Raw genomic sequence first — 19,890 nt, 5'->3', positions numbered from 1 at the left:
ATTTGTTATGGGTCTGGGTGGCTCACCAGGACTTCCCTCCCCTCCTTCCTCCTACCCCAATCCACTGTAGTGACTCAGAAACATAGTCTACTTCTGAGCCCATGTTTTAGCTCTTCCAGTTCAACCTAAAGCGCCTTCCACTATTGCGGTGATCAGGCACCAGAGAGATTTGAGAATCATAAACAGCTTTACACTGCTGCAGCCCAGAAATGATTTGTCACTTTTGCCCACATAGCATTAGTCATAATCATCACATGACCCTGCCCACTTGCAAGGGCATCTGAGAAAAAGTCATCTGTGTATCTGACAGAAGAGAACAAGATATTGTTGAATGCTTACAATAGCTACATAATAAATCTGCATTATCTGTGTCTTATATAGGCATAGAAACAGCCATTTGGAGATAGAACCACTTGTTCCAGATAGGTAACGGTGCGGGCGGAGGGCATCAGGAGCCATCTTCCCTCAACATGCTGCTCTTTGGGTTTACCAAGGCAAAATGCTCCCATTGCTCCAGGTTTTCTTTTCTCTTCACCTTTAGTGAGGGGCCATACAGGAGAATGTGAGGGTGTGGTCTAGGGGACAGGAAGGAAGAGGACACCCTCAATGAAGAAAGGAAAGAAGGAAGGGAGAAATAAAACCCAGAGGCTCCTTTTCACTCCCCCAACCTTGGGCTTTTCAAGTATCCTAAATCCTATTCCATTTCTTCTTCCCCTGACCCAAGCCCCCTCTTGCTCTTTATTCTTTTTCTTTTTTTAATTTTATTTATTTATTTGACAGAGAAAGAGAGAGCACAAATAGGGGGAGCAGCAGGCAGAGGGAGAGGAGAGGCAGACTCTCCATTGAGCAGAGGGCTTGACACAGGGCTTCATCCAGGATCTTGGCATCATGACCTGAGCCAAAAGGCAGACACATAACCCACTGAGCCACCCAGGTGCCACCCCCCGCACCCCTGCTCTTTAATAAATGCCCAAGAAAGTTGGAATCTAGGGCTCTTTTGAACATAGATGAATCTTACTATATTCTGTAAATATTGAAAGATTTGATATTAGCACCTGTATGTAAATTTTGCCTATCACCACACCACGGTAGTATAAGAGAAAAACACAGAGGAGATAATAGGCTTTTAAAAATTACCTGTTACCTTTTTGTCAGACTTTAATTGGATGAAACCTGCCCATAGTAAGGAAGAGAATTTTCTTTACTCAGTCTGCAGATTCAAATGTTAATCTCATCCAGAAATACCTTCATAGAAAAACCCAGAATAGTGTTGGGCCAAATATCTGCATAACCCCAGTGGCTTAGTCAAGTTGACACATAAAATTAACCATCATATTTATTTTCCCATGGTTACAATAAGGAAAATCCCTAAGCAAATCCCAGTTGGTATATGATTAAGAGAGTTAAATGGAGAAAGCTATGAGAATCTGTTCTCTTTCACACTACTGTATTTTCTGCCTTCCTAGCACAAAGGTATTAACCTTTATTAAATAAGTGAATTACTGGCAAAAGAAGAGTAGCTCTTTTAAATGCTGTAGAGACTTAAGGAGGAAGACAGAAAGACCAACTAGGACCTCCCTGTGAGTCTTTAATCCCCAGAGAACCTTACTCCCTCTTTCTGTCCCAATTCTGCCTAAGAACCCTATCATCCTGTTTATTATTTCAAAAAGAGAATGGCCCCTGCATGCTAAAAAAGGACTTAAAAACTTTGGGAACATGGGAGTTTTTAAACTGGGAAAAGGCTTTCTTATATTATTCATTACAGGAGAAGAATGTTCCTTGTAATAGCATTTTCTAAGAGCCAGAGGCTGCTTATTTTCTACTCCATTTCCCATTGAGATAGGGAAACTGAAATCCCCATAAAAGACTGATTTTTTTTGCTACCTCTACTCCTTTTTCAAGATCTTACTTATTTATTTGAGAGAGAGAGAGAAAGCAGGAGCATGGGGGAGAGGGACGAGTAAGCCTCTCACTGAGCAGGGAGCCCAACATGGGGCTCCAGCCCAGGACCCTGGGATCGTGACCTGAGTGGAAGGTAGACACGCAACTGACTGAGCCACCCAGGTCCCTCCTTTTTTTTTTTTTTTTTTTAAGACTTATTTATTTATTTAAGAGAGCGAGGTAGTAGAGAGAGAGCATGGAGGTGGAGGATGGGGTGGAGTGAGGTGGGGGCAGACAGAGATGGGGAGAGAACCCCAAGCAGACTCACATGATGCTGTGATCGCAACCTGAGCTGAAACCAAGAATCAGATGTCTAACAGATGGTACCACCCAGGAGCCCCTTGCTGCCTCTGTTTTTGCTAGGACTTGCCTACCGCCTCACACAGACCTTAATGTATTTCCTCCTTGTAAAGGTCAAGGAGTTAATGATTACTTTGGAGACTTCTGGCACAATAGAAAGCATCTAAAGTGACTGGGTGAGGTCATTATGAAAGTTTTCCAAGACCCCTGACACCTCGCCTCGTAACGTGATGCCAAGACCCCTAGCTCCAGGGTATAAGTGACTTATGGAGGATACGTGAGCCCTCATCCTTGTTTTGCCCAGGGCGTGGTATGGCTGGGAGGGCCCTGTTCTTAATTAAAAAAAAAAAAAAAAGACCCCAAGCAAAGACAAGGCTCTCTCTTTAGGGCCCTGTTCTTAATTAAAAAAAAAAAAAAAAAAAAAAAAGACCCCAAGCAAAGACAAGGCTCTCTCTTTTCTCCCAGAGTCTCCCAGAAATTCTACCTGTATCTTCTCTCTCAGTATATATCTCCAATAAACTCTGCTCTCACTTCCTCTCGGCCTGTGTTTGATTTCTACCCTGCTTGAAGCCGAGGATCCTCCTGGCTCATTCTCTGGGAATCCCTCTAGGTCCTCAGACTCAGCCAGCCTGCATCATCATTACATTTTACTGTAGTTCCAGAAATTTGGGGGAAAAAATAAACTAGCACATAAATGTAGGTTGGTAGTCCTACCACCTGCCTTCAGCTAAAATACACGAAATACCTATACATGATAAACAACAGGGACAGACTCCAATTAATTTTTTTTTTAAGATTTTATTTCTTTTGGGCACCTGGATGGCTCAGTTGTTAAGCGTATGCCTTCTACTCAGGGTCCTGGAATCGAGCTCCACATTGGGCTCCCTGCTTGGCAAGAAGCCTACTTCTCCCTCTCCCACTCTCCCTGCTTGTGTTCCCTCTTTCGCTATGTCTCTCTCTGTCATGTAAACAAAATCTTTAAAAAAGAAAAAAGATTTTATTTTTTTATTTGACTGAGAGAGCAAGAGCACAAGTAGGCAGAGCAGGGGAGCAGCCCCCAGGATCATGACCTGAGCCTAACGCAGACATTTAACAGACTGAGCCACCCTGATGCCCCTTAATGTTTTGTGTTTTTTTCACCTTTTCAGGTTTAATTCCAGGAAAATGATATATCGATATATCTAAAACTCCTTTTGATGGAGTTTTATTTTTCTTTTGGACAAAGGTAAAATAGGCATTATAGCAGATAAAAAAATTTTTTTAAAGATTTTATTTATTTATTTGACAGAGAGAGATAACAAATAGGCAGAGAGGCAGGCAGAGAGAGAGAGGAGGAAGCAGACTCCCTGCTGAGCAGAGAGCCCGATGCAGGACTCGATCCCAGGACCCTGAGATCATGACCCGAGCCGAAGGCAGAGGCTTAACCCACTGAGCCACCCAGGCGCCCCCCTCAAGTCAATTCTTGATTCTACTAACTCTATACCCTAACAGTGTCATCACCTAGATCCTAAGACCTGATCTTCACTGCTCACCTGTTTTTTTTTTTTTTTTTTTAAGATTTATTTATTTATTTATTTGACAGAGAGCGATCACAAGTAGACAGAGAGGCAGGCAGAGAGAGAGAGGAAGGGAAGCAGGCTCCCCGCCGAGCAGAGAGCCTGATGTGGGACTCGATCCCAGGACCCTGAGATCATGACCTGAGCCGAAGGCAGCGGCTTAACCCACTGAGCCACCCAGGCGCCCCTGCTCACCTGTTTTTAACCACCAACCTTTGTCCTGTAGTTTTCCTTAAGCTCTTAACTCAGGCAAAAGACCCTATACACATAGCATCCTGTGATGGAAACCGAAACTACCCCTCAAGCAATAATAACTGCCCTGACAAAGAGCGGGCCTAGACCACCCAGACCTGTTTGAGCTTAACCGCGACTCATTCCTGTGGAAATGGACCATGATGTGACCCACAGAGTGACCAATAGTTACCTTTATCATCATCATCATCATCATCTTATTATTATTATTATTTACGCTTACCTCATTTTAATACTAAAATCTCCACCCAAGGAGCAGCACAAGCCTCATTTAAATAACATACAGTGTATGTATAGGTGTGTTTTCTTGAGGTGCATGTGAGATCTTATGCCCACCTCTACATGTAACACTAAGGCACCCTTATCTAAATATTTATCCTAACCCTAGATACAAGGAACCCATTCTTCCTTGCTTGGGAGCCATGGCTTTGGAAGTTATTCCCCATGATTTCCTTATTTGCAGCAAATAAAGTTTCCTTTGTGTGACAACTCACCTGGTATAGCTCCTGATGCAGAAAGAACCTCAGGGTTCTTTCTTGAGACCTTTTTGGTGTAAAAAGGTGGTTTTATTAAAGCACGGGGACGGGATCTATGGGCAGATAGAGCCATACTGGGCTCAAGAGAAGTGGACCATTATATACTTTCAAGTTGGGAGGGAGTTGGGGATAGCCTAAGTCTCTAAGGAATTTGGAAGCAAGGTTTCGGGGACCTTGAGGGGTCTAGCCAATTATTGGGAAAATGTCATTTATTACTGTGTAATAAAGCCTTAGTAATGAGAACTTTCAGATATATGTCACTGGTTCATATGCTTGGCGGGTGATTGCCAACATGTATCTTTGGGGGTTTGGGGATAAAGAAAAATTTTAAAGGAATTTTTATAAGTTAAAATAGACTTACAGGATTCTGGGGTGGGGGAAATTGGGCTAGGATTGTCTTTTGTCCTTAGCAAAGTCAAAATGTCATTCTGCCTGTTTTAAGGACTTGTCAGTGGGCTGTAGGTAGTCAGGAAATCTAATAATTTTTTTTCTGCCTTTGTTTCCCACATCAGTTCCTATCTGTGACTCACCAAGGAACTAACTCAGGTTAGTTTGGTTATAATACCAATCTAGGGGTTGTAGAGAATTTACTGGTATCTCTTTTAGAATAAAAAAATGAAAGATTTCTTGCTTTATTAAACCCTTTACATCTACAAAATTGACTATTTTCTGCATTTCTTTTTGGTTAAGATTTTTAAAATTTATTTGTTGGTTGGGGGGTGGGTGGGGAGAGTATACAAGCAGGGGGAGCTGCAGGCAGAAGGAGAAGCAGCCCCCTCCGGGAGCAAGGAGCCAGATATGTGACCTGAGCAGAAGGCAGATGATTAACTGACTTAGCCAACCAGGCATCCCTGCTTCCTAAATCATTATTCCAGCTCTTCGTAGCAGTTTTAAATAAGCAGTGGCAGGTAAAGAGGTATTTTTACAACTGTTATTAAACAACTCATTTACGCACATTCTTCCTCAACCTTTCCTAAAGGAATGTCCTGGGTGTTGGTGAATGACTACTACATTTTGTTTTGTAATGATTATAGTGCAAAGGGTTTGAAAAATATGTTTGGACACTAAGAACTAATTTTAAACACTGGAAATGGGTTTTTTAAAAAAATACACAATTGCTCAGTAATTCTGATGTGGGAAACAAAGGGAGAAGGAAATCTAGCTAAAATTAAATGTCCTTATAACCGTAGCCCATTAACAAATAGATGAGGAAGGCAGAATATGATGTTCCTCCAGGAACCTCCCAACTGTCTTAAAACCCTGGAAGAGGGAAAATAACTTTGGTTTGACAGTAGCAAGGCCTTGGGTATCCTGTGAGTCTTCTTTAGTGTAAAGAAAATCCTTTTGGAACTTCCTTTAACCTTTACTTCTTCCAACCTCAAAGTACATAACCAATTGCTCCTCATAGTCCTGGGGCAGCAGCCCAAGGTCCTGTCCCTGTGCTTTAACAAAACCATTTTACACAGAAGCCAACTTAAGAATTCTTTCTTGGCAGTGGGCTCTGGACCCCAAGAACACCAACATTACAAAACGACATCATTTTGCCTCTCCTCTTTTGATGGGCTCTGAAATGTTTAAAGTAACTTCTTACACCGAGATTATGTGCAGATACTTTGCGAACCCAAAAATACACAAGGCATGGAGGGATTTTTTTGCTCCTTAAAGACTAAATGTCTTGTACAGTGTAAGTGAAATAGTCATATTGTAGCAGGATCAGCCTTGAGACCACCAAGAATTTTGATTTTGGTAAAAAAAATTTTTTTTTTTTTAAGTAATCTCCACACCCACCATGGGGCTGTAACTCATAAGCCTAAGATCAAAAGTCCCATGTTTTACTAACTGGGCCAGCTAGGTGCCCCAAGAAATTTTGTAATTCAGTTCTTGAGAGTTATTATTCAGGGACCTAATGTGATCAGTCAGTATGTTCAAGTCCTCTACCAACTCATTCACTAATGAAAAAGAAACCCGTTTCCACAGCCTCAAACCAGCAGCACAACTTTGTCTTTTCTTGTCTCCTTCCTCCTTTTCTCCGGATCCTTTCTCTGGATGCACTACATGTTCCTTTTACTACTCAGCCACTATCCCAGCTTCCCAACTTTCTGCATCCGCAGGCAGAAAGTTGCTCGCTCCCGAAGCATTCATTCTTCGGATGCACCACGCTTGGGCTATACTGGATGCCTTTTTGAAATGAGCCTCAGTATAAAGGTCCAGGGAACCGTGCACCGGATTCCTAAATTTTATCTTTCACCTTCAGATATACCCAAGGCGTCACTGAAGGGCCCAAAACTGGGATACCTGCTCAGGTGGCAGCGTAAATTATAAGCCTCTCAGCAGCCTCTGCCGAAGTGATAAGGGTCAGTAACCACAGGAGTAAATAAAGCGAAGCGGGGGAAGCGTCTTGATCGCAACCATGACAGCTAAGTCAGGACCCCTTGCGCCTCCCACGCTTCCCACGCTCCAGCCTTGGCAGTCACGCCTAGAAGGGCCAATATGGCGCCATCCCCGGGGCCTCAGAGGCGTGGGGGGCGGAGCCGTGTGCGTCACGTGACCTCCGCCCCCGCCCCCTCCGCGGGCAGAGCTCCCTTCCCCTGCTCCCCGGGCGCGCCGGCATTCGGGAGGTACGCACACGGTGCCCTGCCCCTTTAGGGGCTCGTCCGTTGTCCCCGCGTGTACGCGAGCGTCTCTCCCCGCAGCAAAGGCCGGAGCAGGGCCAGGAAAGGGGGTGGTAGGCGGTGCAGAGGCAAAGGGGCTGCAGAACGGTGTCACTGCCGCTGACACCGAAGCGGGAGGTCGGAGCCCCGCGCTAGGTGCTGGGCGGGAGGATACCGCGCTGGCGTCCTAGGGGACCGCTAGGCGCTGAGGGGCGAGGCTGTTGCGGAGGTTCAGGGCGTTCCGGCCAGACCGTAGGTGCCGTCGGGGACTCGGGGGTCTCCTCGGAGCTCTGGTCACTTGCCTTGGGCGTTTCACAGGTTTCCCATCGCCATCCAGCCGCTCAAATCCAGTAGGATTGAAAAACGGCCTCAGCCTAATGTTCTCTTCCTTCTGAGGAGCCCGTCAGCGGGAGGGGACTTGAAAGGGGTGGCCCGGCCCTCGGGGGGTGAAAGGAGCAGAGGTTGAAGAGTGCAGCGGGAGCGGGGGGCGCCCTCCTTGACTATCAGATGCCTCCAGTGTTTCCATCTCTGCGGAGTGGGCTTGGCGGCGCTGACTACCCGGCAGGAGGGACGGACGCGGCTCCGCCGGCTCTGACCGTGCCGCCTCCATGTGGCTGCTGAAGGGGACCCAGGAGGGAACCGGCTTGGGGCGCAGCCTCGCCCTCTTCTCTCCCCGCCTCCCAGGCGACGGGGCTGGCGATGTGGAGACGTGAGGAGACCCGCGGCTGCCCCGGGTTCTCCAGGACTCCGCGAGGCGCCCGCGTGTTCCACCGCACCCGGGGCGGGGGAGACCCAGGCGGGGCTCTGTGGTGGGCGGACGGGCGGGCGACGAGCAGAGCCGGAACCCCTTCCTCGCCATGGGGCACAACGGCAGCTGGTTCTCCCGGAACGGCAGCGAGCCGCGCAACGCATCGGGCGCGGAGCCTGGGGGCGCCAACCGCAGCGCGCTCGGGGAGTTCGGCGAGGCTCAGCTCTACCGCCAGTTCACCACCACCGTGCAGGTCGTCATCTTCATAGGCTCGCTGCTCGGTAAGCCGCTCGCGGGGGCGCCTCCCGGGTGGGCTTCCCCGAGCTCACAAGCTCGGAGAGGGCACGGGATCGGGGGCCGCCGGAGCTGTGGTGGGTTTCGGGGTGCCTGGCAAAGTGGAGATGGTGGGTTTAAGAATGCGGGGGTAACGGCGGGGAAGTTAAGCAGGGACGGTCCACTCCAGCCCCCGAGCTGAAAGCAGAGGAGTTCTGGAAGGGTTTTCTCCGGTTCGAGGACCGTGCGTGGTATAGGCGGAGGTCCGCCTCTGGGGCAGCCCTGGCGGGATCTTTGGTGATGCGCATAACCCTGCCCAACAAGCATTCCTCACCTCTGGGTGCCAGGTCGGAGCGCTGGTCCGAGCTCCTGTTTACAAATATCGAGGAACAAAGATTGTTTTGTTACTGATGATTGATGTGTTTTGCACTCCCATCTATTCCCTATATAAAAAATTATTTTGAAAGAGCCTTGTTTTGCGCGTGTTTTATGAGCTTGCTGCTTCGGAACACCGACCTGCTTGCTGGTAAACAATCATGTGGAGAATTAAACTCTGTTGCCTTCTGATCTTTTTAGAAACCCCAAACAGACAAATCCCAGCATATTTCTCTACCTTTGTTTCGTCTGAAGTACAAAATATACAGATTTAGGTATATTTGTTCAACGAACTGAAATGAGTGGTTGGTTAATAAAAATGTTTGTCCACTAGCATGAGAATTACCTGTACTTCTAGTGGGTACTCTTTAAATGATAAATGATAAATGATCACAGTGTTCGTTTTAGTGGAGGTTAGTTGAACTTGTATATTACTTGTCAATATGTGACTTCCCTTCAGATGTAAATTTTCTGACGTGGCATTTAAATGGATGTAAAAAGATGTGTGACATTGTGGTCAAGAGCAGTCTTAAAGTGCCAAAGTAGGAATAGGTTTTTTTGCAGACACGTGAATTTCCATGGAAATCAAGATAAGTGATCTCAAAAAGACTGGAAATTTTTTAAATGTTTGGAATTTCCCTTCGTAATTTTTCTAGTTGTAATTATCCTGTCCCACTGTTTCATATTGATTTTCCACTTACTGTCATGAGGGCATGTTCAGGAGTAGATATCAGTGGGGCTATGTCTAAGTGTGTGTGTATTTGTGTGTGTGAGAGAGAGAGAAAATGTGTTTTTATGAGAATAAGTGCACATTAACAAAGCAAATGCTTGTGTATCAAATATTTTCAGTATTCATTTAACAAACAGCAAACGCTGAACACCTAGGTACCATGCACAATGAATTGTAGATTATTGGGATTTAAATGCGAGTGTTGTCACATTTAGTTGAAGTGTGGATTATTGGGGAGAGTTGAAGTGACTGCACTTTTATTTCTGCAGGGTTTTTACTAAATATATATATATACATATGTCTGTGTATACACACACACACACACACACACACACATTTGTTTTGTTTTCCCCTTTGGGAACTCTAACCATGAAGAAAGATGATGTTGGGAGAAATTTTCCTGCAGTTTGACTCCATGATTTTGAGTACTATTGAAATAGAAAACAGAAAGTATGTAATGGTATAGCAAATAGTGCACACTTAATGTTAGTTTTGGTTCCGGTGTACCGTCTATTTTCGTAAATTGCATTTGATTCAAGAATTGCTAGGTAGGGATGTCCAGGTGGGTCAGTTGATTAAGATCTGACACTTGATCCCAACTCAGGTCTTGGTATCAGGGTGATGAGTTAAAGCCCCGTGTTGGTGGGCATAGAGCCTTATTTTTAAATTTTTAATTAAAAACATTTTTTTTAGAGATTTTATTTATTTATTTGAGTGAGAGGGATCACGAGCTGGGGGAAAGGTAGAGGGAGAAACAGGACTCACCACTGAGCTGGGAACCTGATGAAGTTGATCCCAGAACCCTGGGATCATGCATGACCTGAGCCAAAGGCAGACACGCTTAAAGGACTGAGCCACCCAGGCACCCAGGTATAGAGCCTTCTTTTAAAAAAAAAAAAGAAAGAAAATAAAAAGGAGTTTCTAGGTAAATCTGCCCTTATTTCAACTCTTTTTTTCCTCACAGTAGTTTAATTGACAGGAAATAACTGTTCTTGCGGGTTTTTCCCAGGAGGAGACTGATTTTCCTCCATTGTTAGTTACGCCTGGCTTGGCTAAGGAGGACATGTTTTCTCCCTTCCACATTACTTGGCCCTCTTAAGCGAGAATCCATTTGCTCCTTTTTCTTTTCAGGAAAAGTTCAAATACAGTTAAATTTCTTGAAATCAAAAGTCAGAGAACTTGGGCAAAAGGAAAGACAACATGGGGCGCCGCCTGGGTGGCTGTCAGTTAAGTATCTGATTCCTTATTTCTGCCCAGGTCATGACCAGGGTCCTGGGATGGAGCTCCACCTTGAGCTCTGCACTCAGTGGGAGTCTGCTTGTCACTTCTCAAGTAAATAAATAAATAAAATCTTCAAAAGGAAAGGCATTTCAGGTTTCCTTAAAATATTAGCTGAATCATAACCTTGCCTTGTGTAATTATTTACTGATATTCTTGATTCATTGTTTTTGAGGATTTGACCTGTATAAACAACTGTGTAGTTGAATCCTCCTGGTGATGCTAGCTGAGGCTCAGAGCTTAAGTGGAAAAGCCATGTACAGTCAGTTGCAAGGCAAGTAAATTTGGGAAGTATAGTTTCATGAACGGCCCCTCCCTCCTCCAAGAGAAAGCTCACAGATTAGGAATAAAAGAAAAATGCTTATTATGGAAGAATCCTTAAGGCTGAAAAGTAAATGGAGGATGGAATAGTATCTAGAATAGCATGTAATGCTGATTCAATCTGCTTGTTAATCGTATCTGCAAACATAGACAAATGAGTTTTTCTTCTTTTTTTTCCTTTAAACAAACTCAAACATACTTCCTAGATTGCCTAACTAGATTTTTTTTTCCATTAGAATTTTCAAAGGCCAACTGTTATGTGAAAATAATTCCTTTGTACTATTGTTGTTTTACAGTCTTTTTTGGAAACTTAGAGCCCTGTATGAGGAAAAAACCGAACTTGGATTGACTATAATATTCCAGCCACAAGGAACATTAATTGCTTTCAGAATGAACTCCTGAATTATATATAATACTCTTCAAATAACGCCTTTTGAGGCTTTGTGTAAACTCGTGTTTCTCAGCCTTTTTTTCTTTAATTTTTAAAAAGATTTTATTTATTTGTTTGAGAGAGAGTGCACAGAGGGAGAGTGAGTGGGAAAAGCAGGTTTCCTGCTCAGTAGAGAGCCCAGTATGGGGGCTCAGTCCTAAGACCTCAGTACCATAACCCAGACTGAAGGCAGACACTCTACTGAGTCAGGCACCCAGGCACCCCCTCAACCTTCTTTATTTAATATCTTGGGATATCTGAAGATATGCTCTAGATCTTGAGTAAAATAATTTATATATATATATATATTTTTTTTTTTTTTTTAAAGATTTTATTTATTTGACAGACAGAGAGAGAGCACAAATGGGGGCAGAGGGAGAAGGAGAACAGGGTTCCTGCAGAGCAGGGAGCCCGATGTGGGTCTCTGTCCCAGGACCCTGGGATCATGACCTAGGCTGAAGGCACACGTTTAACCAACTGAGCCACTCAGGTGCCCTGATGGGGTCAAGATAATTTACAGATTTCCCTTTAGTAAGTATATGGCACACAACACTCTTAAGAGTGAACAGTGTAAATTAAAAACGCAATAAGATTTGAAATCATCATTTACAATAAGTGCTTTGGATCTAATTCCTCAGAGTTGATCTTCTCTCCCTTTTTGCCACTCCTTTGGGATTCACATTGCAAGTGCTTGGAAAGATGGGCCCCCTCTGGTGCTTTCATGTGACAAAGGTCAGTAGTGGCTGTTACAAAGCTTGTTACCTCTAGTCTCCCCCACTGCATAAATTGCCCGTCATTGTGCTTGTTATCATTGGAGGAATTTAGGAGGTTTTTATAAAGGAACTTGCTCTTATTTAAAGAAAATGAGTGTTGTCGACAATAGCCAACAAATGATGTATCTCTCCTCATCAGTGATCTATAGTATGAAATTGATGACCCTAAGTAAAGGTCCATCTTGTCTGTGGCCTGATTCCTCTAGGAGTGGTTATTGAAGTATTCATTTCAAAGGATATAGGGGGAACTATCTTACTGAATTGATCTGACAGATAATATGGATAAACACCGTTTTTGCTCATGATTTTTTTTTTAAGATTTTATGTATTTGTGAGAGAGAGGGAGAGCAGGTGGGAGAGGGAGAAGCAGGTTCCCTGCTGTGCTGGAAGACTGCCTCAGGGCTTGGGGCTGGATCCCAGGATCCTGTGATCACGACCTGAGCCAAAGGCAGACGATAACAGACTGAGCTACCCAGGCATACCAAGTTGTAAGCATTCTGTATATATTCTGAACACTAGATTCTTGTTGATACCTGATTGGCAAAAATGTTGTCCCATTCTCTGGATTGTCTTTTCATTTTATTGCTGGTATCCTTTTTAAAACCACAGAGGTTTTAAATTTTGATGTTGATTTATCTAACATTCTTTGATGTTGCTTATGCTTTTTTGTCCTATCTAAGAAACTACTGCCTAATTCAAGATGATGAAGATATATATTCTTATGTTTTCTTCTAAGAAATTACTAGTTTTAACTCAGCAGTTAGGTCTTTGATCCATGTATGTTAATATTTGTACATAGTATGAACTCGGAGCCTAAATTGATTATTTGTGGATTTGTGGATAGCAGGTGTCTCAGCATCATTTGTTGAAAATACTTTTCTTTCCCCCATTGAATTATCTTGGCACTCTTGTTGGTCCTGGTGAAACTTTGGACACCACTGCTCCATTGAAGGATTTTCATAAACCTTTGACAAGGACTAAATAAAAGGAAAATGAATCTTTTTCTCCACTGGTGCTTATACTTTATGTGCTTTAAAAACAATCTGGAAACAGAGGCATGGAGATCAATGACCTGTCTAATGTATTAAGAGACTTACTTGTAATATAATCAGGCAATTGCTCTTTTCTGGGCTTCTTAGATTTTTTCCACCTAGACTGGCAGTTAGGTCCTTATTCATGGGTTCTGATATGGCTTGGTCTCTGTTAAGGCTTAGTCATTGGTAATTTCTGGGGTGTTAATTATCTGGCTTTATTGTAATTCTGCTACATTAATGTTGTTTCTAACAGGAATTGCTCATCTAAAAAAACTACCTCTAGAAATATTTAAAACAATTTCACCTTACAAATGTTCCAATAGCTGTGAGCCCACTGGGACAAGAAGACAGATTGAAAGTTAAGTCCATCTTTTTTTTTTTTTTTTGAATTATTAAAAACGATTTTTAAAAATATTTATTTATTTGACAGAGAGCACAGGCAGGGGGAATGGCAGGCAGAGGGAGAGGGAGAAGCAGGGGACTCCATCCCAAGACTGTGGGATCATGACCTGAGCAGAAGGGAGATGCTTAACCTGCCGAGCCACCCAGGCATCCCTTTAAATAATTAATTAATTAATTAATTTTTCCCCTTTAATTTATTTTAATTAATTTTTTAAAAAGATTTTATTTATTCATTTGACAGATCACAAGTAGGCAGAGAGAGAGAGAGAGAGAGAGGGAGGGAGGAGGAAGCAGACTTCCTGCTGAGCAGAGAGCCTGACGAGGGCCTTGATCCCAGGACCCTGGGATCATAACCTGAGCTGAAGGCAGAGACTTTAACCCACTTAGCCACCCAGGTGCCCCTATTTTTTTTTTTTTTTAAGATTTTATTTATTTATTTATTTGACAGAGAAAGATCGCAAGTAGGCAGAGAGGCAGGCAGAGAGAGAGAGGAGGAAGCAGGCTCACCACTAAGGAGAGAGTCCAATGGGGGCTCGATCCCAGGACCCTGGGATCATGACCTGAGCCGAAGGCAGAGGCTTTAACCCTCTGAGCCACCCAGGCGCCCCCAGGTGCCCATATTTTAATTTTTTAGTAATCACTGTACCCAGCGTGGGGCTTGAATTCTTGATCCAAAGATACAGAGTCATGCTGTAGTGACTGAGCCAGCCAGGTACTTCTGTTTTGTTTTTCCTTTTACCTGGTCCTCTTTTATTCTGGACCTTAATCTTCAGTATAGTTCTACTGAAATACAGAATTCTGAGCAGAGAGCCCAATGCAGGATTCGATCCCAGGACCCCGAGATCATGACCTGAGCCGAAGGCAGTGGCTTAACCCACTGAGCCACCCAGGCGCCCTTCATCAGGGCTTTTAGTTGGAAACAACAGAGCCTGTTGTTAAAAGAAGATACAGTTACAGAAGCATTCAGTAAAGAAAAACATTTTACTTGGAAAGATGTATGGCAAGGGAGTTAAGGTTTTAGAAGGACTGGTTTGCCAATTGAACCTTACACCATCACAAGACTACCTTATTTACAGTTACACCGTGTTTATTGTGAGGGAAAACAAGAGTTGTCTCATGTGATTGTTAAAACCTCAAAGATTGTGTGATGCCTTCAAATATCAGCTTTGCAAAACCAATAAAGTTGCTAGTCAATACGATTGTTTTTATGAAGAGTCATAGGAAGGTCTCAAAATTTCATTTATTTTGTGGACCAGAACTAGACTGTGGATCCTGAGTCTTTTTTTTTTTTTCTTTTAAGATTTTTTATTCATTTGAGAGAGCGGGAGTGAGCTTGAGAGAGAGCATGAGCAGAGGGAGAGGAGACTCCTGGCTGAACAGGGAGCCAGATGCAGGACTGGATCCCAGAAAGCTGGGATCATGACCTGAGCCAAAGGCAGAGGCTTAACCAACTGAGCCACTCAGGTGCCTAGATCCTGAGTCTTTTACTATTTTTATTTTCGGGGAGGGAATGGGAGCAAGTGTTTGCTTTCTCATGGTGGGACATAAAGGGCACATTTTTGCATAATGCAGCCGGGTAAGGTGTTTTACTTCTGTACCAAACTAGCCAGTTTATGAAGAGGGAAATTTGTTACAAGTTATTAGATTACTTTCAAAATTTATGGGAGAGTCTGGGAACCAGGGACACTAAAGAAATATGCATAGTCATACCACTGGTTCAAGTAGAAATCATGAAGCTGTTGTTACACATTACCAGTGATGGGAGGGACTAGACTCTAGAAACCTAGGGCACAGCTGGCTCAGATCTAGAACCAAAAAGTCCTGCTCTTCTTCTTCCTTGGGTTTTTTTTTTTTTTTTTTTTTTTTTTGTATTTACGAGAACCCCATGACTGCACCCAGCCACCACCTTATATAAATCATGTCTGGTTTTCTTGGGAACATCTTCTGGACAGAATATAGATCATAAGCCTGCATCTCAATTGCGGGACTGTCTGAAAAACAGTGTTTTTAACTTTCCAGCCTTTATAGCAGAGCGTAGCAGTTGGTTGAAAGATTAAGGATTGACCAGTGAATCAAACTAGTATCTGCTGCTGTATACTTCCTGTGGTTCCTTAGGTGACTGTCCTTACAGTGCTCCACAGGGCTCCACTTCCACCCTGGGAGAAAGAGGTGGGATCCAGGCCTTGCTCGTCCCAGGATCCTATTTCCTTGTCCTCAGGGATTAGTTCAGGGATGGTTGTGGGATCCAAGCTTTGTCATATAGTACTTGACATAGAGATGCTGGTAGAAAAGCCTTCTTTTTCCAAAGGGGCTACTAAGCAGGGATAAAGGAAGATAGGAGCCGTCTGCTTAGGAGGGAGTGAGGGCAGAGAGACAAGCAGGGCTGAGGGTGAGAGACGAGAAGGGCGGGGTGCAAGCAAGAGAGAAACCATCCTGATGATACTGTGTGAGTCCCTAGAAGTGCTGAGCCTGTATTTTCTAATTACAACAACACCCCCCAAAAAAACCCCAATTCTCTTTTTGCTTGAACTTGTATGACTTAGGTTCCTGTCACACACAACAAAAATATCCTGATCTATATAGTATTTTTCTCACCATGCATAGCCATCGTTTGAGTAAACAAAACAAATTCAGAAGCATAGTGACTTGCTCATTAGCACCTTCACAGTCAGGTAGGACCTGATGCAAAGGAAGTCTGATGCCCAGAAAAGAGAAGTGACTGAAACCCAGAGGCCCGGGAATCAAGCGGGACCCTAAGTGTGGTTAGTGCAAGAGGTCTGCTGTGGAAGGCTGTATTCAGGCCCAGGACTGGAAAGGAGGCTGAAAGCCATGGCGTGTTGGAGGCCTGTGCCTGTGCAGAGGCAGAAGCTCAGAGATTTTATTGGACCAGGAGGAACTCTGGCAGCTATCCCACATGCATTTAGCCCCCAGTTCTTTTTCTCTCTCAGTGAAACATCTTATTTAGGGGCGCCTGGGTGGCTCAGTCAGTTAAGCGTCTGGCCTTTGGCTCAGGTCATGACCCCAGAGCCCTGGGATAGAGCCCCATATCAGGCTCCTTCCTCAGGGGGGAGCCTGCTTCTTCCTCTCCCTCTGCTTGTGCGCTCTCTCTCTCTGTCAATAAAAATCCTTAAAATGAAACAAAAGCATCTTTAATTTAAAGAATCAACAGTTACTTGGCACGTAGTTATTGATCACTCGCTAGTACAAAAACTTGGTAGCGAGAAAAACCATTGCTGTGTTAGAAGAGGGAAATGTCGCCAAGGTTAGATATAGCTGCCCAGGAGATGGTAGTAGGCTCAAGTCATTGGGTCATAAACTGGATTCTGCTTTCCTGAATTTCTAAGGGTTTCTGGGGGGCCAGTGGGCAAGGCTGTGGGTGGGTCCTGGGAAACGACCCTCACCAGTCACTTGCAAGGTATGGGCAAAGTCCTGGACGTGTGGCAGATCATGGTTGAGGGGATGGACTGCTCTCTGTTTCCTGCTTCACATTCACTGTGGCCAGTGTCTGGCTCTCAGGACTGTTGAAGCAGACTCCTGTGGGGGTGAAATGTGTGCGTGCAGCTGATCCAAGCCCAGGTTGTGGAGGGGAGAGTGGGAGTTTTCCTAACACAGAGACCAGGCATCCAGGTGTAAGGAAGAACCTGGGCCAGACTTATATGGGCCTTGTTGAGCTCAATAGAGAATATAAAGGCAAGAAGGGATGGAGCAGGTGGCAAAAGATGGAGAGGAGCAAAGCAGAGATAACTCACACGGCTTCCAGACCATCTTTCAGTTTCTCTATCGTGTCTGTTTTAATACCACGGGAGGCCATTGTCTTTGCTGTTTTTTCTGACCCAGAATGTTCTTCCCTAGGTTTGTTCTGTGGCTGGCTTGTGTGCATACTTAAATTGTAGTCCAAATGTCACCTCTAAGCTTCCCTAAAGGAGTCTCCCCTCCACTTTTATCACATCATTCTGTTTATTTTTCTGTGCTAGTTATAACCCCAGGGAGTAGTTTATCTGTTTGGTGTCCTGTCCCTCTCCGTTAGGGTGCAGGGCCATGAGGACAGAGACTGTCACATTTGCAGTGGTGGTGCCCCCAGCATCTAGATCAGTGCCTGGTGCGGAGTTGGTGCTCAGGAAATATTGATTAGTTAATTGAATGAAATGCTTAGGGACAATTAAACAGAACAAATAATTAAATAGGCACTATCTTGATTGGCATGAAGGTTAAGAGCTTTCTGGAAAGGAGCATGAATTTTATCCACAGCCAGACTCAGACACACATAGTCATTTCCAGGAGTCTGGAGGGCCCTCAGAAAAGCTAGATATTTGGAGGGACAGCTGGTCTCTTGACAGCAAATCCACAAGGACAGGAGTTACAGCCTGATTTAAGAGTGAGTCTATGAAGTGAGACAGGCAGCATTTTGAACCAGACAGCATGATGTGTATATGTGGGGGGTGTCACTCTAGCTTTTGAAAGCTTTTGGATCCTAGACAAAGTCAGAATTACCGCTTGAAGCAGCTGGGGCGTGACCCTGCCAGTGGGAGAGTCACCGAGGGCAGTGTTATCTTCAAGGAGCTACAGGTGGCATTTGGCTGCTTGTACAGAGACAGATGGCTCCTATGTTGTGAGATCAGAGCAGTGCCGGTGAGTTTCTACCAACTGTTAGGAAATACACCTTCCTCCTATCCATCTGGGAAGCTCAGTGGTGGGAATGGGAAGGGGAGTGTTGAATAAGTCTGAAAACAACAAACAATATTTTCACTCTAGCCAAGTGTTATGGGTTGAAGTGTGTGGCTCTCTTCATCCAAAAAAAAAAAAAAAAAGAAAAAAGAAAAAAAGATAAATGTAAAAGTCTTAACCTCTAGGACCTCAGAACGTGACCATATTTGGAAATGGGGTTGTTACAGATGTGATTACTTAAGATGAGGTCCTCCTGGAGTAGGGCGGGTCTTCATAAGGAGAATGCTGTGTGATGGGAAGGCAGCTATGCTCGCCACTATACCACCAACGCAACGCTGTGTGATGGGGTCAGAGATTGGCGTTACATGGCTGCAAAGCCACGGGACACTGAAGAGCCTCTAGAAGTGGGGCAGAGGCAAGGAAGGATGCCCTGCAGCTGTCAGAGGGAGCACTCTCGGCCCTGCCAACACCTTCATTTCAGACTAATAGCTTTCATAGCTGCAAGACAATACATTTCTGTTATTTTAAGCCATCCTGTTTGTGGTACTTTCTTACGCAGCCCTGGGAAACTACTACACAGAGGCAGTGAACAAAGAGGAGGTTGAAAACCCTGATTTTTGCCCAACTGTATGCAGTGAGTTTGACAAAAAGGCAGAGCATCTTCAGTTGATAGAATGTGAGTCAGTGCCGTTGAGTGGTTCCTGCTTTTTCTGTCCACTCATGCACACATAGCTTTCAGTACCTTTTTATTTTTATTTATTTAGAGATTTTATTTATTTATTTTGGAGAGAGACAGAGAGTGCAGGAGCATGTGCAGGGAAGGAGCAGAAGGAAAGAGAATCTGAAGCTGACCCCACACTCAGTGTGGAGCCTGACATGGGGCTCGATCCCAATGACCCTGAGATCAACTTGAGCTGAAACCAAGAGTCAGATGCTCAACTGGCTGTGCCACCCATGCAAACCTCTGCACCTTTTTAAAAATTTAACTTTTTATTTTGAGATAATTGTAGATCCACGTATATCATATATATACGTTTTTCCTAGTAGTACCGGTGAGGTATGTGTGTTTGGTGGGTACAGTATCATAACCAGTATGTTGACACAACCAGGACATGTCCCTGTAAGGATCTTCTTCTTCTTCTTCTTCTTCTTTTTTTTAAGATTTTATTTATTTATTAGAGATAGAAAGTAAGTACGAGCAGGGGTGAAGGGCAGAGGGAGAGGGAGAAAGACTCCCTGGTGAGCAGAGATCCTGACGTGGGACTCAATCCCTGGACCCCTGGATCATGACCTGAGCAAAGGCAGACTCTTAAATGACTGAGCCACCCAGGCACCCCTGCAAGGATCCTACTTTTTCATAACCACATGCACTTTCCTCCAGCTCCTACCCTCTTCTTAACTGTTGGCAACCACTAATCTGATCTCTGTTTCTTTAACTTTGTCATTTCAAGAGCTTTACATAAATGTAATAATAATATAGTATGTAACTCTGGGGATTGTTTTTTTTTTTTTTTTTTTTTGGTCCAGTATACTTCCCCAGGGATTTCATCCAAATTGTTGCCTGTATACATGGTTTGTTCTTTTTATTTTAATTCTATTTGTATGACCTACTTGAATCAAAGTGT

The 19,890-nt window shown here is 44.1% G+C and overlaps 1 protein-coding gene across 1 annotated transcript in view; it reads left to right on the top strand.

Moving 5' to 3' along the window:
- Window positions 1-7,156: 7,156 nt before the first annotated feature.
- GPR176 (G protein-coupled receptor 176) overlaps window positions 7,157-19,890 on the top strand; it is a 132,659-nt gene continuing 119,925 nt past the window's right edge. Inside the window, exon 1 of the mRNA XM_004751075.3 lies at window positions 7,157-8,265. Coding sequence (XP_004751132.1) covers window positions 8,094-8,265 — 172 coding nt within the window. The 5' untranslated portion in view covers window positions 7,157-8,093. The remainder of the gene's footprint in view (window positions 8,266-19,890) is intronic.

The sequence above is a fragment of the Mustela putorius genome, unplaced genomic scaffold (genome assembly GCF_011764305.1).
Source record: "Mustela putorius furo isolate JIRA1106 unplaced genomic scaffold, ASM1176430v1.1 tig00003898_pilon_pilon_pilon, whole genome shotgun sequence".
In the NCBI taxonomy this organism is placed as follows: Eukaryota; Metazoa; Chordata; class Mammalia; order Carnivora; family Mustelidae; genus Mustela; species Mustela putorius.
Note: the sequence above shows the minus strand (reverse complement) of the source record. Positions and strands in the feature narration are given on the sequence as shown.